This window comes from Parasteatoda tepidariorum, chromosome 12, assembly GCF_982258835.1.
Source record: "Parasteatoda tepidariorum strain Cologne lab strain chromosome 12, Ptep-v5.0, whole genome shotgun sequence".
NCBI classification, from domain to species: domain Eukaryota; kingdom Metazoa; phylum Arthropoda; class Arachnida; order Araneae; family Theridiidae; genus Parasteatoda; species Parasteatoda tepidariorum.
In genome coordinates, this window is record NC_141766.1 from 49,162,579 (window position 1) to 49,187,347 (window position 24,769).

The window sequence follows — 24,769 nt, forward strand, 5'->3', positions numbered from 1 at the left end:
TAATATAATTAGTAACCTAGCACAATTTTTTTAAATCGAAGTATAAGCTGAATTTTATTTTTATCTATTTATTTTAAATACTGAACAAAATGGACGTTTTAAAAAAAAAAGTTTAACAAAAGTTGTTGAATTTCCTTGCCCGGTAACCGAAAATACCGAAATTTGTAAAAAAAAAAGAAAAAAAAAATACTTTTTTAGTTTTATTATCATAATGGATTTAAAAAAAATCAAATATTAAATTTTATATTAAGATTAACTAAAAAATTTTGCTCATCAATTTATTAGGTAGTGTGAATTTAAATTAACTATTATCTTCTCAATTTATGTTAAAAAAGGTTTTTAATAAACTTTTTGTTCTTTGTTTTTCATCAAATTTCACTAACGAACACTTCGAATTCAGTTAGATTACCTATGAAAGTCCTAATGTGTTTTAAGACTTAATATTCTAAGTTTTATTCTTGTCATTTTTTTAAAATCAAATTTACGCGTAATTTCACCATTTATAAGAGTTATCTACAATTTGTAAATTATAACAGGTCGTAAGCCTAAAAAAATAAAGAAAATCAATATCATAGCATAAAAAAGTGTAAGGTTTGCCCTGTTTAGAGTGTTATCCTTGATTTCGCTATATTTGTGTAAAATAGCTTGTTATTTTTTGGGTAGCATCATAGCAAGCCCGCGAAGTCTTCCGGATTCATTTGTTTCGTTGAGAGTTAGATTGAAATAAGAACGCGTTATATTTTAAACACTACAATTATAATAATATTAGATGGTGCATATTTTCAAGCTTAAGCGTAAAAATCTGTCGGTAGTAACTCGGAAGACTTCCGAGTTACTACCGACAGACAAACCCTCCAACTTATGAGGATTTTGAAAATAATTCTTTCTAGTGATAGCGAAATTTTTAAAGCAAATGGATCTCTCATAAAACTTTTATCAGAACTTAAGAATCTAGCCATATGGCCTGCACTTTTATAAGTAATAGTGGACAAGTTACGCTAAAATGAATTTTTTTAAAATATTAAGACATTAATTTTGCTACCGTCTGAAAAGAAGATTTCTGAAACTACGGAAATTCCGTAGCAGTTGGAGGTTGGAGTGTATGGGAAGTTTTAGGATGAGTTTTAACCCCTAGCGCCATCTGTGCTTAGTTTTACATGGGTCTGTCTCTCTCGATAGCGATTGGAGGTGTGTGAATTGCATTCAGTGAGAACGGTTCCGTTCTAATCGTTGTCTAAATCAACTAGGTAGAAATAGACAGGCGGAAACATGTATTGGTTGTTATGGAAACCCACGTTGTTTATTGACAGCATATTACGAATAAATAGTCGCGCGTTTATACTTGTGTCAATGACATGTACTTATGTTTGTATTGAAGAACATTCTTATTCATTATTTGAGAACTTATAGGTTTGTAATATTGTAACTTATATTACAATATTTTGAATATATTGTTAACTATTGTGTTTATTTCACTATTCAATCTATAATATTTATTCACATTTTCTAAAATTCTTCCATAAACCTCCAACATCTACGGAATTTGTGTAGTATTTGATTTAATTCCCTGAACTTAAAGGGTTGAAAAAGTAATAAATTAATATTTTAGAATTAAAAGAATTCTATCCATCTATAGAATTAATTTTAACAGTTATATACAAGGCCAAGTTGAGAAATGGTCATGATGATCTAATTGTAGAAAAATTAGATTTGTTTTAAAAATATTTGGTAGAGTTCACTACCGATAGAATTAATATTTTCCGGAAAATTTGTCCTGCATTGTGCCCAAAAAATTAGGATGAACTTTCAATAACCTTTCCTTCTTTTTGTTTTTATCATCCTTGCTTTAGGGATATATCCATATAAGATCTGTCACACCAACTATGATTATGAAAGTGATAAATGGATTTTAATTGACAAATTTTTTAAGCAAACAACTCAATGTTTATTTGGGAGTATTTTTCCAGTTGGTCCCCTTCTATGAAGTTTCATTTTTGTTTCTCAGAGGCCGCTGCCCGGAACTGGCCAAAGCTAGGTGATTATTTTGCCACAGATTGCAATACGAAAATCTTCTTGCTTTTATTTCTGCTTAAAATGTAGTTTGAAGTATTGTTTCATTTTTGTAATAACTTCAGTTTCCTATGTTTATATACCCCCCAACATTTGCGATTTTTGCAAAATCATTTTTCTAGTGGTAGTTAACTGTAGCAGAAGTTTTTAAATTTAACAAAACTTTTAAGAAGCTTAAATTAAGAACTTAAATATTTGTCTATTGACTCTTTTATGTATTTATTTAAATTGTTTTCAAGTTGCAGACTAAGTTCAGGGATTATTCTCTTACGTTATTTGTTACGCCAACTACAATTGCAACAGCACCAAATTGATTTTATTTAAACTTGCAATTTAAAAAAAATCTGTAGAAGTTTCCCTAAGGATGGCTACAAGGTATAATGTTAAGAGCGCTTTAATTCTCACTTGGGCCGGATCACGCTATTGGTCGAAAATGACATCACTGTTTGGGGGAAGGGAGATGGTGGCTGTTGGCTGGTGTTTGTATGAGTTTGGCGACAAATTTCGTATGCACCCTTGCTCGCTCGGAATTTATTTATTGCTTGCAAATGTTTACTTAATATTATGTCGTCGTTAGGGTGGGGAGATAGGTAAATGTCCACTTCAGCATTTCAGACAATATTTATGTTTTAATTGATTTAAATTCGTCAAAGCTAAAAGCAATGAAAATAATGAAAATGTTTTTACAAATATAAGATGGTATAGTAATATTACAAATAAGTTTTTTTTTCTCGTTTGTTTGTTTTTCCATAAGAATTATCTTTTGCAGTTATGAAGTAACAAAAATTGAAATAAACATAAGCTCAAATTTACTCATGCATCGCAATTTAGTTGTGTTATGAATAATTTTAAAAACTTCATAATCAAGCAACACGTAAATTTAGTTTGAAGTAATGATCAAAATTCTGGGCTACTCTCCCCCCCCCCTGCATTTCTAGAACAGCCCCAGTTGCTAATGACGTAAAAGCAGTATAGCTTAATTTCACTTACTTAGATTCTAATAAAAAATTAACCACAAAACTGTGCAAAATGTGAATATTGTCTTTATTACTCAACATTAATACCACGTGTAAATAGAGCACATTTGAAAACTAAATATAAAATCTGTCGCCAAATCAAGATCTGTCGCCAAATCAAGATCTGTCGCCAAAATACTATGCAATACACAGTATATCCCTTCCCCAAACAGTGATGTCATTTTCGACCAATAGCGTGATCCGGCCCAAGTGAGAATTAATTGCTTGTATAATGTTTGAGTTGAGCCCCTTTTGTGATGTTTCTTTTAGTATTTCATGGGCTACTGGCCAAATGTTGCCAAAATTTGGTGATTATTATCCTGCAGATCGCAATTGGGCAGTCTCCCCCAAAGTTCTTTTAATTTTAATTTGTTGTATTACTGGTTCATTATTTTTGCCTTAATTAAGAAAAATATTTTCTGAAACTACTGAAATTCTATAGTAGTTGAAGAGTATGTGTTTAGTTTAACAGGGTCACATTCAACTATTATGCTCTGAAAAATACAATGAATTTAACATTCTAATTTAACAGCTTGATACTATTTAACACATTTCTAGAAGGAAAAAAGTAGTTTACTGTATAGAAGTGCTAGTATTTGAAGAGATTAAATAGTTCATTTTGTGAAATAGTTTTTGCTAACTTTTCATGTAGGTTAAGCATTTTTATTTTTCTAAAGTTATTAATATGTTCTTATCAACCTTTTTTATAATGGCAAAACGTTTAACTTAATTCTCTCTTTTTTTCTGTTTTAATATTAGATTTATTGATGCTTATCCAGTTCAAAGGAAAACTAAATAAATTTTGGTTTTCTAATGGTTAAATTGATGAGTTGTGTTAGCTGGCAGAAATGTGGACAATTGCTGCAGCCAACAAAAGATTACAAGGGTAAGGGCTTTTTCTTATTTTCTAAATAAAAAATACAATTATGATTGTTCATTATTATAATTTAAGAGAAAAGATTTATACATGAACATTCTGTTTAGAAGCTAAGTATTTTCTTTTCTTTTTTAATATATTGGGCAAATCAGGCAAGGTTGGATACTTTACATTTATAATTTTATTGAAAATTTCAGAGTATATTCTTTATGTGAAACTATTCAACTCATCTTTTTTTCACAAATTTTTTTTTTCTCAACATTTTGGAGTATTGGAATTGTAGGGTGACCTGGGGTACCAAATTCCTGATCAAAAAACGCAAACATCTATTTTGTGAAAAAACTATTCAAAATAGAATTTTAATATTTACTGGAAGTTTGAGGTTATATGAGATGAGTCCAATGCCATCTTCTTTTGTTTGAAAATCTAATTAGAATTTAAAAGATTTTAAATTTTTAGTGATCAGGAATTACCCCTGGTCTTGATCATTTCTGGGGTAATTCCTGATCACTTCTGGGGTAATTACTGATCACTAGTTTTTATTGTTAAGGGGCTGTTTCAAAATAATTATATAATGGTAATTAACAAATAAGACATCAAGATCAAACAAATAAACCAAAAAAATATGTTTAAGCAGCTAATAAAATGATTTATTTAAAAGCAAGAAGAACGATTAAAATTTTAAATTTTCAAAAATTTTTGCATCGTGCCATACATTTTAGGCAATCAGTCAACTCATTCTCATGTTCTTCTGAAATATAAGAGAGTTCCCACATGGGTTACTTTTGCTGGATTTTTTAACTTCATTAAAGGAGAGTGTAAAGTTAAGTAAGGTATGTCAACAGCTCTGGCAGCAGCTCTCACACTGAAATTTTCATTTTCAATCATTAAAAGAAATTCATTAATTTGTTTTTCTAGAAACTTAGTATCCTTTTTAGGCTTATAATTTCTCACCATATTTATACTAGGCTAATTTATAAGCTTAAAAATTATTCTAACAATTATACTAGGCTAATTTATAAACTTAAAAATTATTCTAACGATGTACACACATAAAATTAAGATAGAAGCAAGGTAAGATAAACCAGAAATAGTGCAAATCAGAATACAGTCTTGTATACAGTTAAAAACAAATTTTGTGATGACAGTTAAAATATATTTTATAGTTGTTCAGCTTAATAAATATGAACTGTTATTTAAGAAAAGACAATTAGGTATTTATAAGCTATTTTATATACTATTTATAAGAAGAAATGACAATGATCAGGAATTACCCCAGTGATCAATAATTACCCCATCTGTAGGGGGCAACATTTGATATAGTTTCCTATAATCAATTATAATGTTTACAGTAGATGTGAAACAATTAAGCAAAAGCTTACACTACTTTTATATCAAAGAAAAAGAAAGTGACTCAAAATATTTATTATTAAGAGAAGGAGGGAGATCTTTGTAGAAATGTGCACATTTTGAAACCCATCTTTGAAATGGAAAATACCGAAAGCACTTTAAAAGATACTTATTTTGTAAGATTAAACAAAACATTATTAAGTAAATGTAGTTATACTTTAGTAAAGTGTACAAGCATTCTTGTCCATGTCTTAAATTTAAAAAAAAATATTATTTTTTAAATAAAACTTAGGTGGTCATTATTTACCCCAGAAACAGAGTGATCGTGAATTACCCCGGGTCACCCTAGATCCTCTAGAGTCTTGAGAAACATGCATTCTTATTACATGTGATATTACTTTTTTTTAATGAGTGAACAAAAGCACTCACTATTATTTTGAGTTCTATTTTTTCCACACTAACTATACATGAACACCTACTTTAACATCAAAAATCATTCAAAATTTTTTGAAATAGAACAATTTCAACCTTCAATCTCTACTTATACCAACAGTGAACCACAAAGGTATATATTTCTGTGAAAGCATACTAATCAGTAGTACCTAAAAAGATCTGTATGCATATAGTGTGCAATTGGAGTAACATTAAAATTGACCTTAAAGTAGCAAGAAATTGAAATTTCTCCCAACTTTTAAGGTCCTTCATCAAAACTAGACAAGTACGCTGGAAAAGAAGCCTTAAATAAATATAGCAGAAATAAAATCAATTCAGAGATGTATAGTTACTGATCCAACTTTTATATAATATGGTCCTAAACCTTGAGGTCTTTACTTGTGTAACTGAATACAGAAGCAATAATGGGAAAGCTATAAATTGTTTTAAGAAATATTATTTGGCCTATTATGCATATCTGAAATTAACGTTTACACCTTCCCTCGAGGTGAGCTTTTGTTGTTATTTAGAATATACTGATGCGAGAAGGAAAATGTGAAACTTATTGCAATTTAGGCTAGCAATATAATGTTTGTGATCTAATTTTTTATACTGAGTTGAAAGAAATCACAACCAAGTCAATATATTTAATAGTTCAGAAGGTATTTAAGTTCCTTGTAAAAAAAAAAGATTAAATTTTGACTCATACATATTTATATGTCTAACATTGCTATCCAGGCAAGTGTGGTACTGATTTCAATGTGTTTTTTAAACAATTTATTGAACCTCTTCAGTTCACTAACAGTCTACAAGTTATAAATACAGTTATGTTCATTTTTGCACTTACTTACATAAAGCTTTTCTTAATTCTACACTGTCTAACTGTTAACATCATTGTATTATATTTGACTGTAAGTATCATTGTATAACATTAAGGGTTTTTTGACCCATCCTCAAACCTAATAAATACGAGACATAACCAAAATCTGCCCTTTGATCAATTGTTATTTTTTATTTGACTTATAAATAGAAATTAAGAAAAATCACTTAAAAAAAAATTTGAGCTTTTGTAATGTTTTTGTTTTGAACTGAACAGGTGCTGAGTATAGACTGGAATAACTTAGTCTTTCTTTTATCTCCTTAATATATAAGTTTTCGAATATGAATAGAATAAGTATATATATGTATTATTAAAAATAGAATTTGAGAAATTTTTTATTTTATAAAATTATTAATGGATGGGTTAAAATATTTTGTTAGTAGTTATATTTTAATGCCACTAAATAATAATTTAAATATCAAAATTCATTAAAGATCAAACCATGTATAAATACTGAATAATATGAAATTAATATTATAAATTTTATTTAATAAAACATGATAGATTAATTATTTTATTCACATTAATTATTGAAATCACTGTCAAACTAATTCTAAATACATAGCTTAAAGAGCAATTCAAACAACTATTAAAAGAATTGTTAAATAAACAGTTGTTATGTAGGTTGTTAATTTAAAATAGCAAATAAAAATAAATAAAACAGATAACAACATATTTCTCTGACCCTAATATTATGTTTTTATTTCTAGTCAAAGAAGGAAATAATTTAAGAGCCTTTTATAATTACCAGCATGAGAAGTCGGTACTACATTAAAATTAAACTTATTCTTTATTTTAATTAATTATTTTCGTATGAAAGTTTTCTTTGAAACTGAAATTGTTTCTTTTGAATTAAAATTTAAACTTAAAAAGTGTTAATTTATTTTAAAAAACCCCAAAAAGCCCTAATAAAACCTGCCTGGATTGGTTTTTTAAAACTATGATATCATTTAATTTTTAGTATAATTATACGAAATTCAGCTCTAATTAACACTCTGTATTCACTCAATAAATTCTGCAATTGGAGATTTATTAAGTGATAAACTGTCAATGAAACCTTTTGATAACATTGATACTAAGTTCCTCCTAATGACTGAAAATGAGTTTTACACTATGCCTCTGAAAACTTGATTGATGAATGTGAGAAAAAGGGGGGAAATGGGATGTTAAAAAGTTCAAGCTCACAAGGTTTTTAAAAAAACTAATTTATTTGTTAAAATCGAATCAAAGCTGTAAAGATGTTTATTATTCTTTTAAACTTTCTCATTGAGGCAGTTTCAAAGCTGTAATCTATTAACGGTAAAATTTTGCTATCTTCCATTATTACTATACTATACTTTAATTTTTTACTATATTTAGATTTTAAATTGCTTTTAAGACAAAATGCGAACTATTTTTCAATAATTTTTCAGACCGTTGGGATCATATAATGGCTTGACAGATATTCATTTAGCTCATTATTTTTCTAGTCCAGCAAAGTTATCGCATCTCAAGGAAGCAAATTTGGTAATGCGTTTGTGTTTTTTTATTTATTTGTCTGTATATATATTATTATTGTTAGTGAGAAAATAATCTTAATATATATATGAAATTATCTCACTCATCCTTGGGCTAAAAATGTAACTATACTTACTTTGGTAGAAAAGGTTTAATAACATGTTACAATATAAAACTGTGTCCTGAAAAATCAGAAAAGGAGTTTTTCTCCTTAAATGCTATCTTTAATGCACTTCTTTATGAATTTGTTTTTATTTTTATAGGTTTGAATCAGTAATACCTTAAATTAATCCTTTGACATATTTATTTTCTTTTGTACATTGCTTTGGCAAAATCCTAATTATTGCAACTGACTGAGCAAAAGCTGTTATAGAATTTTTTCAATTTTATTTCAGAATTTTATCTTCCTATTTATTTATCAGAATGTATTTATTTATTTACATAAAAGTTAAATACAGTGAAGTTTGACAATGGGGAAATGGCATATATATGAATATATACACACAGACTTGGCTCTTAGTTTAACTATTTTAAAGGGACCAGGAATAATTTTCCATGAATAATGTGCATTCTTAAATAGAATTTGTGAAAAATTTATATTTTGTAAACTTTTTCCACTCTTGTAAACTTGGGACTATCAATTTATTTTGTAAGAAATAAGCACATTTATATTTTTAGTGCACAAAGTCTACTCTAATAAAAGAATTGAATAGAATAACCAGAATAAAATAGTATAAGAATAAAATCAATTGAAAAAAAAAAATTAATTGCTTCAATCATGGTCTTGTTTAACTTTTTCCTGTTTTTTTGAGCATATTGTTAGAGCCATCTTCCTTATTGAATGAAATGATATAACTTCTTAAGACATCAGTGGCAGTAGTTACATCTGTATAAGAAAACAGTAATGACTCATATATTGTTTCATTTTCAACTTCAAAGTCATTTTCATTAACAATATCTTCAAAATTTTTTTGATCTAAATCAGTTGTTAAAATATATTCATCACAACTGAAGAAATAGAAATCATTAAACTTTTTCTTTTCCTCATTAACCCTAGTACAACTAAACTTGTTTCCTCACTCAGAAAATCACCTTGCTGAGATAAAAAGGTTTAAAAAACGAAATTCTATGCTGTGAAGAATTTCATCTTTAAACAGGAACTCAGTCATTAAATAATGATTTTTCTACTGTGAAAGAAATGAAACTGTAACTTATTGTTTCAAAATAAAGACTGTCCTTAAGTTAAGGGCTGTTCAACAGAGACTCACTTGAGTGTGTTCTGTGTATATAAATAAGGCAGACTTTATGTATTGTAGCATGAAGGGTGCATGAAGTATGTCTTATGTATACACACAGTTGACTTATATATACATTCAGAAAACAGAACTGTTTTCTGATATTATCACTGGAAGCCCATGCTGTAGAGCATAAAAAGCATGTGACTTTATTGTTTACTACCTATTTGTATAATAATAATAATACATATATGTATGTAGTGTTCCACAAAATTATAGCCTCACTGCATTTTTTTTGGTATTTATGTAAATTAAAATAAACTTTGAAAATGCATTTACTTTTAAAGCAGAAAGATATTAGAATTGCCTACTGCTATTGTTTTGTATTTATTTCAAAATGAAATTTAAGAAATTATTTAACTATGAGAAAATGGAAAATGCATTGGCAAAATAATACAACCTTACAGATAGTTAATTTTTTAAAAAAAGAAATTAATTTTGTAAAACTGCAATTTTTAGAAGTAGTTATTGTACATTTGAATCTTTTATGAAAATGACACAAGCTGAGGGAAAAGAAATCGGTGACTGAGCATTTCACTTGAAGGGAAAAAACAATTTTATATATTTTACATTAATGAATAATAAATTCATTAATTTAAAAATAAGAAGGAAAAAGATAAATAAGAATTTTAAATTCAAACTAAAGCTTTCAAATTGCAGCATACATTTAGTTTCTTAAAATGGTATCAAAAGCAAATGTGAAAAAAATATATCTATGTAAACCCCTTTAAAAAAGGATTTAAAAGCTTAAAAAAGAATCCAAAGTTTTCAATAAAAATATTTAGGAAAGAAAATGTATCTGCATTAAATTTTTAACTGCATCTTATTTCCTCTAAATTGTTGAAAAAGCTTGAATATGCTTGAATAGACCAGTATAAGAGTCTCTGAGTCTAAACAGCATTTTAAACGACGACTTCATATAATGTAGTATAATTGTTTTAAATGCTTTTAGAAATTTGTGTTGCATATCAAAATGAATCCTTTCCAATATATTTAAATAATTTTATAAATCTTATGAAGTTCACAGTTCTTTGTTTAAGAAGATTTTTGTTGAAAAGTCCTCTAATATTCATGGATAACAATGCACAAAACTTCAGTACCCAATAAGGTTAAATGCTATTAAACTAAAGAGATAGACCACTCAACTACAAAATCTATTTGTATTATTTTTAAACTCTGTCCTCAACTCTTTTGGACATTTTTGCTTGTCCAGTTTCTGAGCTAATTCCTCTCTGCAAATCCATTCCAGAAATTTGAAATACCTTACAGAGAGAAAATAAAATTTAATTTTGGTAATTGTATCTATTTGCTATTTAATCTTTTGTCAGAACCAGTGTTATATAGAATTGGAGTCATAATAAAACGTAAAATCATATTTATTTGAAATTTTTGACTGTCTGATAGTAGTGTTAGTCATAAATGTTTATCTTGTGTGAAAATTCAGAATGATTGAAGTAATTTAGAATTATTTTTGTTTATCGTCTCCATAGTGCCTAAAATATTCTATATATTGCCCAATTTTTTGGTAAAATTTTACATAAAAGCAAAAAGCTCTTATGCTACTTTCTATTCTATAACAAAGGGCTTTATTTTAACCCATTTGTAATGAATATTAGTCGAGACTGTGCAACACTATAGAAATCATATTCAGAGTTTCAGAAATGTTTTTTTGCCTTCGAATGTTAATTTTTGTCTTCGAAGCATCGCGCAAGTGCCAAAATCAAGGAAAAGAGATGATTATCTAACCAATAGTTTAGTGTAACGTTTTTTAAGCAATTTGTTGATTCCGAGATTCAGAGAAAAAATTCCATTTGCCAATTGTGGAATTTAATCTCCCATACTTCCTTAAATCGTACCCTTCATGTGCTTTTCCCATTCCACCACCTTTCTGATTTTAACTCAAGGAGCAAATCCACTCTAACAGACAAAAAGAAAATGAGACAATCAAAAAAAATTTCAGAAAATGCACAAACAATATGAAAAAAAGGAAAACTTAGATAAAGTTTGTGCAAGCTTTGTTGAAAAGAAATGTTTTTTTGATCTGTTAGGAAAAATGTACGAATTTTCTTAAAAGAGTAACGTAAAATTTGGGATAATTTAACATTATCAGCATAGGCAATTTTCATGGACCAGCAGAAAATAATGTAGAAATAATGTACAAAATGGAGGACGTAAAATTGGAGTTCCAGTGTATATAGATATTGATTTCCTTTCAGATCACTGAAGATGGTGCTATCATTCCAAAACAAACATACAAAGTAGAGACCCTGAAGCACGAGAGAAAAAAACATCTTTATGACTTTCTAGCTCGAAATATCATACAAAATGCTGCTCTTGATGAAAGCTGTTGTAATAAAAAACTTTTCAACTACCTAGAAGATATTTCGAAGATGCAATTAGTTGAGAATACTAAAGTAAGCTTAATTTTTCAGACTAAAACACTTTGTACAACAATGAATATTTCATATTTTAATTATAATTTTCAGTGTTTTCATCATAGAGAAAAAATGGGTGAGAATTTCTCACCCTTTCTCAGAAACAAGGTGAGATTACAAAAAGTTAAGTGAGATTTCTAAAAACTAAAAAAACACAAAAACTCTTGAAAAAAAAATCATTTCTTTAATTATAATACATTTTTAACGTCTTCTTTTTTTTAAAGCATTGAATATTTTTGGTATATCATCATAGAAGATTTTGCCTTTACAAGGTATTTGTCCACCTTACATTAGTGCATAAAAAATTTAAACGTCTTACATGAAGAAACCTTACGGTAAACAGGTGGTTGCAGAGAAATGTGTTCTGTTGTTGGAAAAGTTTCTGAACCATACTGGTAAATAGGGAAACTAGATAACGGGGCAGATGTTGAAAATAATGAAAGATCAAGGAAGAAAAAAGTGAAACGGATTTTATTCTAAATGGCGTAATTCGAAGCTTTTTCCAAAATGCGAGAAATTCGCGAATTTTGAAATTAATTTATAGAATGCGCGAATTTCTCGTGGTAATAATTTTTTAATGCGAGAAAAGAAAAAATTATGCCAGTTTCTCGCTCTGTAGTGAAAACATTGATTTTTCTATTGCTTTAAATAAAAATTGATTTTTATTTTTATTTATCTTTAATTTGTATATTTAATCAGTTATGTATCTTTTTTTCTACATTCATTTGTATTTTCCTCAAATCATTAAAGCATATATAATGTTGACTTATATTTAGCATTATTGTTTCTTACTGTGTTTGATTCTTTTTAAACATTAGAAAACCTTGATAAATTGCTCTAAAATAATCACTTATGTAGATGAAAGAGAATTCACTCTGGATTTCTCCTGTGTTGAAGCATCCAAAGGCCATCAACTTCAATATATATATATATATATATATATATTTACCTGTTCCCACTTTGAAACACTATTACTGTGGTATAGTAAAGTATCAAAGATAAGGGGGAATAATTTTTCTTTGGTCACAATCAATTAAAAAAATTATAGGGGAGGTTAAAGAAAAGCCACCAAAGGTTACATAGTTGATATAATGGGAAATCCCCTTAAACAAAAAGAAAGAAATTTCCAATGTATTGCACTAGTTATTATCTTTTATTACAGTAAGGGAGACAAGATTTAAAAAATTTGCAAAAGACAGGGACTTATCAAAAAAGTTATAAATTATCCAAATACAGTCCAACTTCAATCCATTGTTCCTGCATCATTTTCTGTATGTATTGTTTTAATTATCACATCACAAATGCTGTTCTTTTGAGGTTAATAATACCTGTTAAGGTCACTTTAGAAACAATGTACTTCCCACATTTATGGTTTAGAAGTTGTTCCAACATAAAAGCATCAAAGCTATTTCATTTTGAGAAGCAAAAGTGCAGCTTATGCTATTGATGAAGAAGAAAAGAATTTATTACAGTTTGGGCAAATTGCTTTAAACAGCAGGTATGATGTTTATGCATTAGTTTCTGAAAATGTTAAAACGTGTGGTACTGTTGGTTCAATAATCGGTTACTAAAGCTGAAGAAGTGCAAAGTAATTTCAATGAAGACAAAACAGAACCCTAACCAGTGCCAACATTTGCAGAAAAATTCGCGAAATTTGAAACAATGAGCAACATTCTGTATTCACACAAGCATACAGAAAATTAACAGCAATCTATTACAAAAGTCGAAAATTCATTTTTTTTTTTTTTTGCTTAAAAGAGTGCATTTAATCCAAGATTTTCGAATATTTTTAAAAAATAAATTTGTTTATTCTTTTGTATCAGAAGTATTTCTGCATCATGTGCATTTTTTAAAATTTTTTTTTTTTATACGTATAGTAAATTTCATTTCAATTCTTGTCACCTCTTTATTGCTTTTCATATATTTTCAAATCATTACTTAATGTTTTATATTTTCATCGTTTTCATGCCTCTATCGTTTGCAATGAATGGTCTCAGAAAGGATAGGTCGAAGTTCTACTGTATCTTTTTTTCTCCAACCTTTGTTGTCCCTTGACTTTTTTATATTACATACTTCCAATACATCCTCTCACCAGTTTTCTTTTACAAGCTCCTGATTTTTTTTCATTACCCTAAGGACCTCTATCTAGTCCAGCCACTTTAATTTTGATTTACCATTTTTCTGTAGTTATAAAGTCTTCCTTTCATGATTTTCTTTGGCATATCTGTTTCTTTCATTTTTTCTATGTGCGCTAGTCACTGTATTCCCTTTTGTCTTGTAACTCTCATGTTCCAAGTAAATTTTCAATTTCATGATTGTGTCTTGTCCTCCACATGCTATTTACAGCTATAGGTCTGCAGTTTCTTCTTTCTGCATTCAAATTTTCTTACTATATTTTGATCTCTATTGGAAAAGACTTATGTTTCAGATTCCTATGTAACTGTTCGTATAATTAAGGTATTGTATGCATACATCTTATATTTTCTTGAAGTAAATTTTCTTTTTAATATTTTATGATTTACGCATAGTGTTTTATTTTCATTTGTATTTGTTTACTTATAATATTTGTTTATTCATACTATTTGCTTATTTATACTATATTTATTATATGTATTTCACATTTATTATTAATTTTGTTGCTTAGGTGGATAAAGTGCTGGTATCTTTCACTTTAAGTGAAAATTTTACTTTTTATTATTAATGGCTATATTCTGTATTTGTATTTGTTTCTAAGAGTTTTACATCATTGTGTACTTTGTTTTTTCCTCATTAATATTCATTTTTGTTATCCCTGAATTCTTTTGCTACTTGTATCAAACTATTTATTGTTTATGCAGAATAACTAAATCATCTGCATGTGCAAAAATTTGTGTCAAGTTTGTGAACACAGTTTCTATATGATCAATTTATGTAATAGGATGATACAAGACAATATTAAACTACAATTTTCATCACAAAATCATGGTAATATTTTTAACCATAATTTCGGGAAAAAACCCTTTCCTCTTGTGTTACGTAATATTTGTATCTTTTAAAAATTTAAACTACCTAATATAAGATAAATAATAAATTAAATTTTTGTAGGTAGATAAAAAGAAGTACGGTAGAAATCTATCTCTTTCTTTGAATAAAATGAAAGCTACAATTGTTCCTAGTCATCTTAGTAGAATGCCAGATAATGCAAAAAGTGTACACAAAAAGTATGACGGATTTCAACTACCTAGGTCTGCACTTTCATTTGCTGAATATTCTCGGAAAAATGGCATTTTTCCTCAATCAAATATTTCTAAAGCAAAGGTTGGTATACGATCATTAATAATGTATTTAGTGATTAAAATTTCCTGTATGACTTCCTTGTTAAAATATGGATTAAATTTCAGGTATATTTTAATTTTGTTTTAGGAATTTTTGTGATGGTAAGAAAATTTAGCATGTTCAAAAAGAAAATTAACTTCTTGTAAGTCATTACAATGAACTATTTCTGTTATATGAGATATGAAAAACTATTGCCACTCCAAATACATTAAAACATTTTGATTATAAATATTTCTCACTGTGTGTGTGTTTACTTTCTATAATGAAGTTGTAGACTTTTTACTCAATTCCTAATGCAATTCCTAGATACTATGAAACTCAGTTATGCACTTACATGTTATAATGAGTCAGGAGTTGCAGTTTTTTGTAAAAAATAAAAAAAAAATGTTAAGGTGTTGCATTATTTGCTCTTTTTGTATGAATAAAAATTTATTGCCTTCCAAAACATGTTTAAAATTTAAATATGTATTTGAATCTAAAATTGCGATGCATAATTAATTTTAAAATAAACTGAAATAGTTCTCTATACTTACCTAAATTTGTAAACATTTTTTAATATTTTATAGAATGCTGTGTTTACTAAAATATGCTAGGGATAAGATTGTTAAAGGATATAATTTGTAACTTATAAAATAAAATATTTTTATTTAACTATTTTACATATTTCAGCTATTAGCAAAAAATTTTTTTTCTTCTGAAATTTAATAATACTGTTTTTGTAAGTAGAAAGCAAAATAATATTTTCGAAGTAAATTTCTTCAATAAAGGATTTTTGATAACACTGATGAACTGGCTATAAATATATGGCATGGTGTTAACATTTTCTAATGTAGTTTGTCATGCTGTTTTCATATCTGAAAACAGTTTTATTCTATCATGTCCGGTTTTGAAGATATTGACAAAAACTAATTTTTATAACCACTGTTCATCAATTTTGTTTGTCACAATGCTTTTATTAATTTTTTATGCAATCCCATAAAAATTCCTTGTCTTCAGTTAAAATTGAAGAGGTTGACTATTGGCATCAGTTAATTATAATTCCTACAAAACTCTAGCCTCTGTAAAGTATCTATGCACACTGTCATTTTCTAAACCAATTACGCATGATTTTGTCACTTGTATAAGTCATATTTATTTTATAAACCAGACTGCCCTTATGACTTTGTACATGATCGGGTACTAACAAAAGATCAAGCTGAGCTATTCAGTTCACACCTTAAAAATGTTCTGTTTGCCCCTAGTATAACAACTATGCACTTTTTCCTCAGGCATAGAGAACTTGTGTAGTTATTTTCAACGGAGGACACTATTTACTACTGTATGGACTTTTTATGTTTAATGTCAAGCCTAAGGGTTGAATACAACTTTGGACCACAGCGATATTTCATTGTCTCAATGAAAAATAGTTTGAAATAGTATTTATTATACAATGAAAATAAATAGCAATTGGATATGCTATCCACCTGAAAGAGATGTATGAAATCATACTCTGTCACATTTATGAATGGTTTATCTGTGTAATGGAGAATTAGGTGGCAGTTGGTGTTCATGGAAATAGACTAAATTTTGTTAATTATGGCTAAAATAAAAAAAATAATGGAAGATGTCTGATTGATTTCTGATGAAAGATTATGAAAACAGGATCATTAACATAGTAATTTATTTCCTTGTGCACCTCGAGGTGCAAAATAAAAAGAATATTGTTATCCAAGTGATATTTTATATAAAATAATAAATTTTGCATTATATTATTAATAGGGACAGACCATGGGAGATAAATGTCCCACGATTTGCCTGATCAAAAGCCAATTCAAAAATAGTTTTTAATCAATGCTTTTAGAGTACTGGAGAGATCCATCAAAGACGCGTTATTGAAAAATGACACTGGCAAAAGAGAAGCCAAGTCATGTTGATATTTAAATAGTTTGGGTGAAGATTTAATGCAAAAAAGTTCATTGAAAATTAAAGTAAACCTAATTAAGTCTATGTTATTGTTTAATGTAGTTGAAAAAAGAAATGTTAAAAATAGATTTTGATGCTTAGTTGTCATGACATTGAATTGTAATTAGTTGTACACTTGCATTGAAGTAAAAAGTTATCCCTTGCATTTATTGAGAATAAAAATATTTATATGCACTCTTTATAAAATTGAAAAGATTGAACTGATTTATTTATTTAAAGAACTATTAAGAAAATGATTAAATTTATGAAGTAAAGGAAATATAAAAGCTAGGAAATATGTAATGTCTTTATTGACATCATAACATGATTTAACAGCTACCACCATTCTTATGGGAATGTAGATAGGGTACACCATGTACTTTCTATCTTTGAGTGGGATAGTGAAGATTGAGTCAAATCATAAATCAGATCAAATCAGAAACATAATGCAGCCAGGAAATAAAAATGTACTTGGTGTGCTGTTGAATGACTGTGCCAAAGTTACCATACCAGTACTTTTCACCAAACTTGAGCGAATGAAGAAATTTGTGCCATCACTAGACAACTACTCAGATAATTTTCGGTACCTGTGCAGAAAAGTTTAATAAGTTGATTTATGTAAAAGTGAAATTGTGTTTAAAAGGCCTCAAGTAATGAAGAAAATTGCTGACACCCACTTCCCAAACTTACTGATTGATACTAAAAGAAATACATGGGGGTATTAATATCAGTTAGATCATTTTTGAAAGTGTGCACAAACAGCTGGGGATTAACTTGTCCCTTAAAACTTATCTCCTTGACTCACATCTTGACTTCAGCTGCAAAAACCTAGGTTCAGTCAGTGATGAACATGGTTAATGTTTTCACGAATGTTCATCACTGAGAGTTTCTATGTGTTGAAGTAGACACATCAGGACTGACTACTGCTGGGTACTCCATAGTGATAATGTTCAGCGCTAATGCAGTACATAATAGTTACATCTGAAAACTTCCTACCCAACACACCTTAAATTAAGGAAGTATTTTCAATTTGCACAGATTTTATGTGTGCATTATATCTAGAATTCCATATTTTTATACAGTATAATGGTCATGTAACTTAATCTCACTATTTTCTTAACTGAAGCTATGTTCATGAGTTTTCTCTGCGAAAGTAAATTGAATTGGTAAAATAAAAATGGTTCAAGGCGTGTATCTAAAAAATGGTGGATGATGGAGAATTAGCATGGTTTGTTTGCTTTAGAAAACGCACTAGATGCCAAGATATCTACCATTTTTTTAAAATTTGTTTATCAGTGTTAATTGCTGAGTAACCCTTTTATTTTAGTGTTTTTTAAAATTGGTAATTATCTGTAAAAGTAATTTTAGATTTTACCATCAAACAAGATACTACAAAAAAAAGAGAGAATTAAATTTTTTGAAAATATAAGGAATTTTTGGATAATTTCTTTTTAGCATTCTTCATAGAAGTTTTGTTGTCGATTTTTAACGCTGTATTATATTCCATTTTATTTAAATTGTTAGTAACAATATTCTTAACTCCAATCGTTGTAAGTATTTATTAGCTGATATTATTAAATATTAAAGATTATTTCAATATTTTGATCTATCAAAAAACAAACTTGAGCACTTAGCCATATTATGTCCAATAAATTTACTATTATATTTTTCTATGTTCTGCTTTGTTTAAAACTTAAGATAGTAGCTTTTGTTCATAAACTAAATCTCTAGTTAAGTAAACTAAAATTATTATATACATATTCATTACTAGGAGAAAGACATTTTTAAATGAGAAAAAAATAATAAAAATTTTAATGCATAAACTAATACTTTCAAAATAATATTTGTTTGCTTCTCCTATCTTGTATCTAACCTTTTTTTTTTTAGATTTCTTTTTTGTATGTTTGACCTATTAATTGCATCTAAATAGATATATAAGATAAGTAAGTTAGTTCCATAAGTTATTTGTTAGAACTTTACTTCTTATACTTTCTCAATTAATGTGTAATGATCTCTATTAATGTCTGTTCTTGATATATAACTTTTAAATGCTTCCAATGCTTGTGAAAATTCCATTTCACAAAATGTTTTTCTAATTAGTCACAAAGCAGAGAAAAACCCATGATTTTCTTTCCTATAGCTAGGAAAAACTACAAGGAAAAGTATCACTGGTAGTTTTTTTTTTCTTTTCTTTTTTTAAATAAAGAGATAAATGTGAAATATCTGTATTAAAGTATTTTATTTAATGACTTTTATTTCCTTAGAGGTGCTATTCTGCAAAAGATTCATCTCCTTATACTCTTCCCATGTTTTGGTGTAGCTATAAAAATCAAGCTCCTTTTTCTGTTCACACTGGAGTCAACTTCATAAAAAGAAAGAAGCGTAAAAAATTCCACTCGAATTTAGGGCCTGAACTTAAGTCAACAAACTTCACAAATAAGGTGATTTATACATTAATCATAACAGTTTTAACTTTTCTTTTTACTTTTATTTTAACACTGTTTGTTATTTAATTTTGTAATTGAAAATTTGATATTTAATTGAAATTTGATGTTTAATTTTGTATAGAAAACTGTCTTCTTACTTGCTTGTTTTTCTATGAAACAAAACACTTTTTTTACATGTAGTTTTCTTATTAAAGAAAGTGAAAGCTTTAAAGGTTATTAGACCTTGATAAAAATAATCATTTTTCGATCCTTTTAAATTTGATTTGGAAAAATATCAAACTGTTACAGTCATTATAACTCAATGACAACTCCTCTGTAAAAATCCAGAACTAGACATAATTTTACACTATATATTTAAGATAGAATCAGAATTATTCTTGTGCATGAGGCTTTTTCTTTTCTATCTAAGAAAAAATTCAGCTTATCATCTCCTTATGAAGGTTCATGAAGCTATATAACATTTTAAATACTGATATCCAAAAAAATATCCTTTCTTCAGACTTTTGCTTACAAACTTTATTTTTAATACTGAGAAATACATAGTTGATACATAACTGTGTGTAAAATCAAAATTGCGTCTTAAAATACCACGTTTTTTTTAAAAAAAAAAAGCAAATAATGAGAATTTGGTTAGTAACAAAAATTGGCAAGATACTTATCAAAGATAATTATATGTAAAAAATAATTTTTATTAATTATTTATTATATTTTTTTAATTTCTTTTATTGATTAAAAAAATTAAAAAAACTAAAGTTATGCAAATTTTAATAATATTTTTGTCACTTCTCTAAAATCATATGTACAAAGCAAAAAAAGTTCGCATTTCATCATTAAAACTCTATTATTCCAGTGTTGTACAAAATATTATTTTTAATAAATATTTATTATTTATTTGTCGGAAGTGCCTTAAGTTGTAAATTATGTACTGAATTAGTGAAAAAAATTTGAAGTAGACAAATCTTTAAATGATCTCTATTTGCGTATAAATTAACAGAATCTATAATTCGAAAGAAAAAAAAAGAAAAAGTGAAATAGCTCCTAAGTGGTGAAATTTTTAAAATAGAAATATACTAAATAAATATATCTTCTATAAATTAATATATATCTATAATATTATATATATATATCTATTCTATATATATAAATAATATATATAAATATATCTTTGGTATAAATATATACTAAATTCTGTTCAAATTTTGATTTTCCCATTCAAGACATTTCATCATTCACAATGTATCTTTTGTAATAGAAAAATTAAATATTTATTTAAAAATATTTTTATGTAGTATTGTTACTTGTTAACTTTTTATATGTTAAATTATTAAATTTTTTTATTTAATTTTTTCTGCACAGAATGTAAAGTTATTAAAAAATTTTTTTAAAGGAAAGTTGTACCCTTGTCAGTATATGTTTTGTATTGTTATTGTTTTTCTGATTTATTATTCTTTCATTGTCTATGATTTTCCAAACTTGTTTAGGTATCCTCATCTGTAAAGAATATAAATTTGGATCAGTGCAAAGTAACTTTATTTTATCATGGACATGGAGTTGTAAATTTTCAAAATTTCTTTAGAAAAGAAATAGTTATTAAGCAACAACATTGTGGTGGTACATCTGTCACTGTATTTAAAGGAGATATTGCACCAAATGGTAATATTAATAGCTTTGTTCTTCAGGTCACAAATTTGTTTAATTATTAAATAAATATTTAATGCTTTGTAAAAAGAAGTTAATTATTTTTTTTACTGGTTTTAGCCATTTCATTAGAAATTTTTTAGCTTTATAACTATTTCATTATAAATTGCAATAAGGATTTCTAAAAGCTAAAAAATTAACAGTAACTCTAAAATGCTTCAGTTTTGTACAATATTTTGATGACTTGTGAAAAAGAATTCCTTATAATTTTCTAAGCACTCAATGTTAAAAAAACTTCCTTTTTCCCTTTTGATGAATTTTTTCTTTTGTAACATTTTCGCTTCCAATGCTATAAACATTTTCATTATATATATATATATATATATATATATATATATATATATATATATATGTATATATATATATATATATTCTAGAAAATAGAACTTTTTAAAATAATAGAGAAGCTAGTCAAAAATGCTTTAGAAAAGTCTTATTTATACTTTGAAGTGAAGAAACGTAATGACTACTGACAATGCAATGAAAACTGCGCTTCTAACTGATATCGCTCGAGGGGGGTTAAATATTCTTTTTTATTGGTTATATGTCTGTTAACCAATTTATGAACCATATATTTTGTCATTAGAATTACTTTATATTAAATTTTTGCATATTTAGTTTCAAAAACACAATCTTAACTCACATAAGCTTTTATGAGCAAATATATATGTTTATTTCAATTAATAATATTGTTTTCACGTTTTGAATTCAATAATGTAATATTTTTGAGCATCTTTAAACATGCTAATGTCAAGCTGAAGTGCATATCAAAATTAAGCCCAAATTGATTCGAGCGGTTGCAGGCGCCAAATCTTGGAATCTCTTGAAGTGTGTTGACCAACCCACAAACTGGCCTATATGGGGTTGATGTTCGGTTACTTTTGATATCCAGTGATGTTGATCTGTCCTAATTAACCACCTTTTTGGATAAGTGGTTAAGTCAACTCAGACAGGTGAACAGCATAATAAATGTGGTTAGCATAATAGGGTTTGCTGTTCTTTTTTTCACCTTTTATTTCTTAAACCTTTTTCTTACTATCATTTTAGTAATTTATGAATCATTTTATGACTCTTAACTAAGCTTTCTTTTTTCTAGAGACGATTACTTTCACATCTTTAACTCATGATGGTTTTCCGTTTAGTGTGACCATATTTCTTGATGGAATTCGTGACTTAAAACTGAGTTCCTGCTGCGTTTTTCGATACATGTTAAGAAAGCGCCTAGGAGGTTTAAGTGGCAATTTTTCTATTGATAACATTGCTGGTGGAAAGAAATGTTTAAAGTATTATTATTATTTAAAATATTTTCATATTTTATTGCAAAATTATTTTAATCTACTATATCTAGAGTGGTAAACGTTTGGCACGAGTGACAAGACTGACAAGAAAATAGTTTTGTGGGCAAATTAAAAAAAAGGGAATAAAAGATTTTTTTTTCAAAAGAATTTCATTGGCAGTATTTTCAGAATGTTGTAAAATTTTTTAATGTTTAATTACAGTTACCTAATGTTTCTACTCTTTTCCTTGTATGGCAACATAATACTTCCTTTTCTGTGTAAAAATATGCACTGGTTTTTATTAATAATAATACTACCAGGATGATAGAATTTTTTTCCAAATTTATGCATACGTTTTAAATTTATAAAAGTTAAATTGCGAACTATGAATAAAACTCTTTTTGTTTTGTTGAATCCAGGCATTTATTCTAATTTAAAAAGCTTTTCTTCTACAAGTCTTATAAACTCATTTTGCAAACAGTAGTTTCAGAAATGTATTGATAAATGAATCTAGTTCAAAATGCCTGTAGCTAAAAGAATCTAAGTATAAGATAATCAAAGGGTATCATTAATTTACCAAAACGAAATTTTTTATTAGTTTGTTGCAAATATGTTTCAGTTTTATACATGAAGATTATATCGTCTATAGAGTTATGTTTAATGTTATGTTTATGCAATGAATGGGAAGAAATCAAGTGTGTTGTAGTATAATATTGCAGATTTAATAATATCAAATTTATATCATTTTTGACAAACTGGCAAAAAGAGGTTTATTACCCCTGTACTATATCTTGATAAAAAGATTTATTTATATGATCTGTTAAGCATTAATTAAAAAACTTAATGAAAAAACGTTCCTAGTGCCAGTCTTAAAACACTCAGACTTTTGATTTTTAATTTGTATTATGCTATGCAATATTTATTAAAATGATTTTCTTAGGCAATGAGGCTGGTTTTAGTAATAAACAATATTTTGTTAGAAGGTTTTCTGTAAAGCTTATTTTTCTAAATTCCCTCAAATTGCATTTAATACTTTTTTCCCACTAAATTTAGTAATAAAATGACCACATTAGGTATGATATTTCTTATAAAGCTGAAAATGGCATTTTCTAATTCTGCTTAGTAACCTTAAAATCTGGTCTAAACAAAGTGTTTTGAATGTTTCATAATATCTACATCCGAAATGATTACGTTTGAGTATCTGTGTGCTCTCTTGAGTTTTTTTTTTAAAATCCTATTTTAATTTATTATCAATGTTAGATAAGTTTTGGTTATTCTTCCTAATTTGTGACTGTAATCTACCTTGAGTAAAAGCTCTGTTTGGTTTTACCACACTTCCTTCACCTGAAAAGAATTTGAAATGATTCATTATTGTATTAGTATTCAAAATATTTCATTGTTTTATTTTTTTATTATTGCATTGTCAAAATATTTCCATATTATACAGTAACATCAAATGAAATAGTATTCCAAAAAATTTCTTTAAGCCTTTATATCAACTAATTATCTCTAAATCAAAACATTTTTTATAATTTATATAACCTAATAAAGTGAAACCTCCAGAAAAGACCACCTCTATGTAGAAAACTATGTTGTTTATGACCACTTTCGGGAGGCACAGATTTTTTTCCATAGACTTTGTGTTAAGGAAAACCTTTAGAAGAAACCATGAAAACCTCTTTCAGTGACCGGGCAAATTTCTGCACCAAATGCGGAAAAGGCAAAATAAGGAAACAAAAAAATATCAAAATAAAAAATCTTAACAAAACAAATAAGTAGATTAAAATGTATTAAAAATATTTGTATGAGTCTTTTATTTAGAAAGCTCCTTTTGATGATCTCTTAAAGACATTTACAACTTCATGTTGCAGTCAGAAAGCAATAAAGATGATACTATCAATTATTCAATTTTAGACTAGAAAGTTAAATTAGAAAGAAAAGTTATTTTAGAAAAAACTAAGCATCTCTAGCAAACAAATCTCATCTTATCTTTTAAAGCTAATTAATTTTTATGTTATGAAATTAAATGCAATCTTAAAATATATAATTGTTTATTTATTTAAAATAATTCTATTATTCATAATTGGTAAATTTGTTTTTACTTTTAATTATATCAGTTGTGATCATTTTTATTGATGCTATACTTTATTCATCTATCTGGTTTTCATGATACCAACACAAGTGGCATTTCCGCACCAAGAAAATGACACTGGCTAAAATGAAAATTCTTTGTGAAAAA

The 24,769-nt window shown here is 27.3% G+C and overlaps 1 protein-coding gene across 2 annotated transcripts in view; it reads left to right on the forward strand.

Annotated features, from left to right (window-relative positions):
• The first annotated feature begins 1,207 nt into the window (after positions 1–1,207).
• The window catches only part of LOC107457336 (glutamate rich 3), a 39,430-nt gene continuing 15,868 nt past the window's right edge, over positions 1,208–24,769 (forward strand). The window contains exons 1-8 of one of the 2 annotated variants that reach the window (XM_043056551.3): positions 1,208–1,410; positions 3,846–3,972; positions 8,038–8,131; positions 11,634–11,831; positions 14,937–15,149; positions 19,373–19,549; positions 21,037–21,208; positions 22,350–22,536. In XM_043056551.3, coding sequence (XP_042912485.2) covers positions 3,935–3,972; positions 8,038–8,131; positions 11,634–11,831; positions 14,937–15,149; positions 19,373–19,549; positions 21,037–21,208; positions 22,350–22,536 — 1,079 coding nt within the window. In that variant the 5' untranslated portion in view covers positions 1,208–1,410; positions 3,846–3,934. The remainder of the gene's footprint in view (positions 1,411–3,845; positions 3,973–8,037; positions 8,132–11,633; positions 11,832–14,936; positions 15,150–19,372; positions 19,550–21,036; positions 21,209–22,349; positions 22,537–24,769) is intronic. The other variant, XM_071188084.2, reaches the window with a different exon arrangement.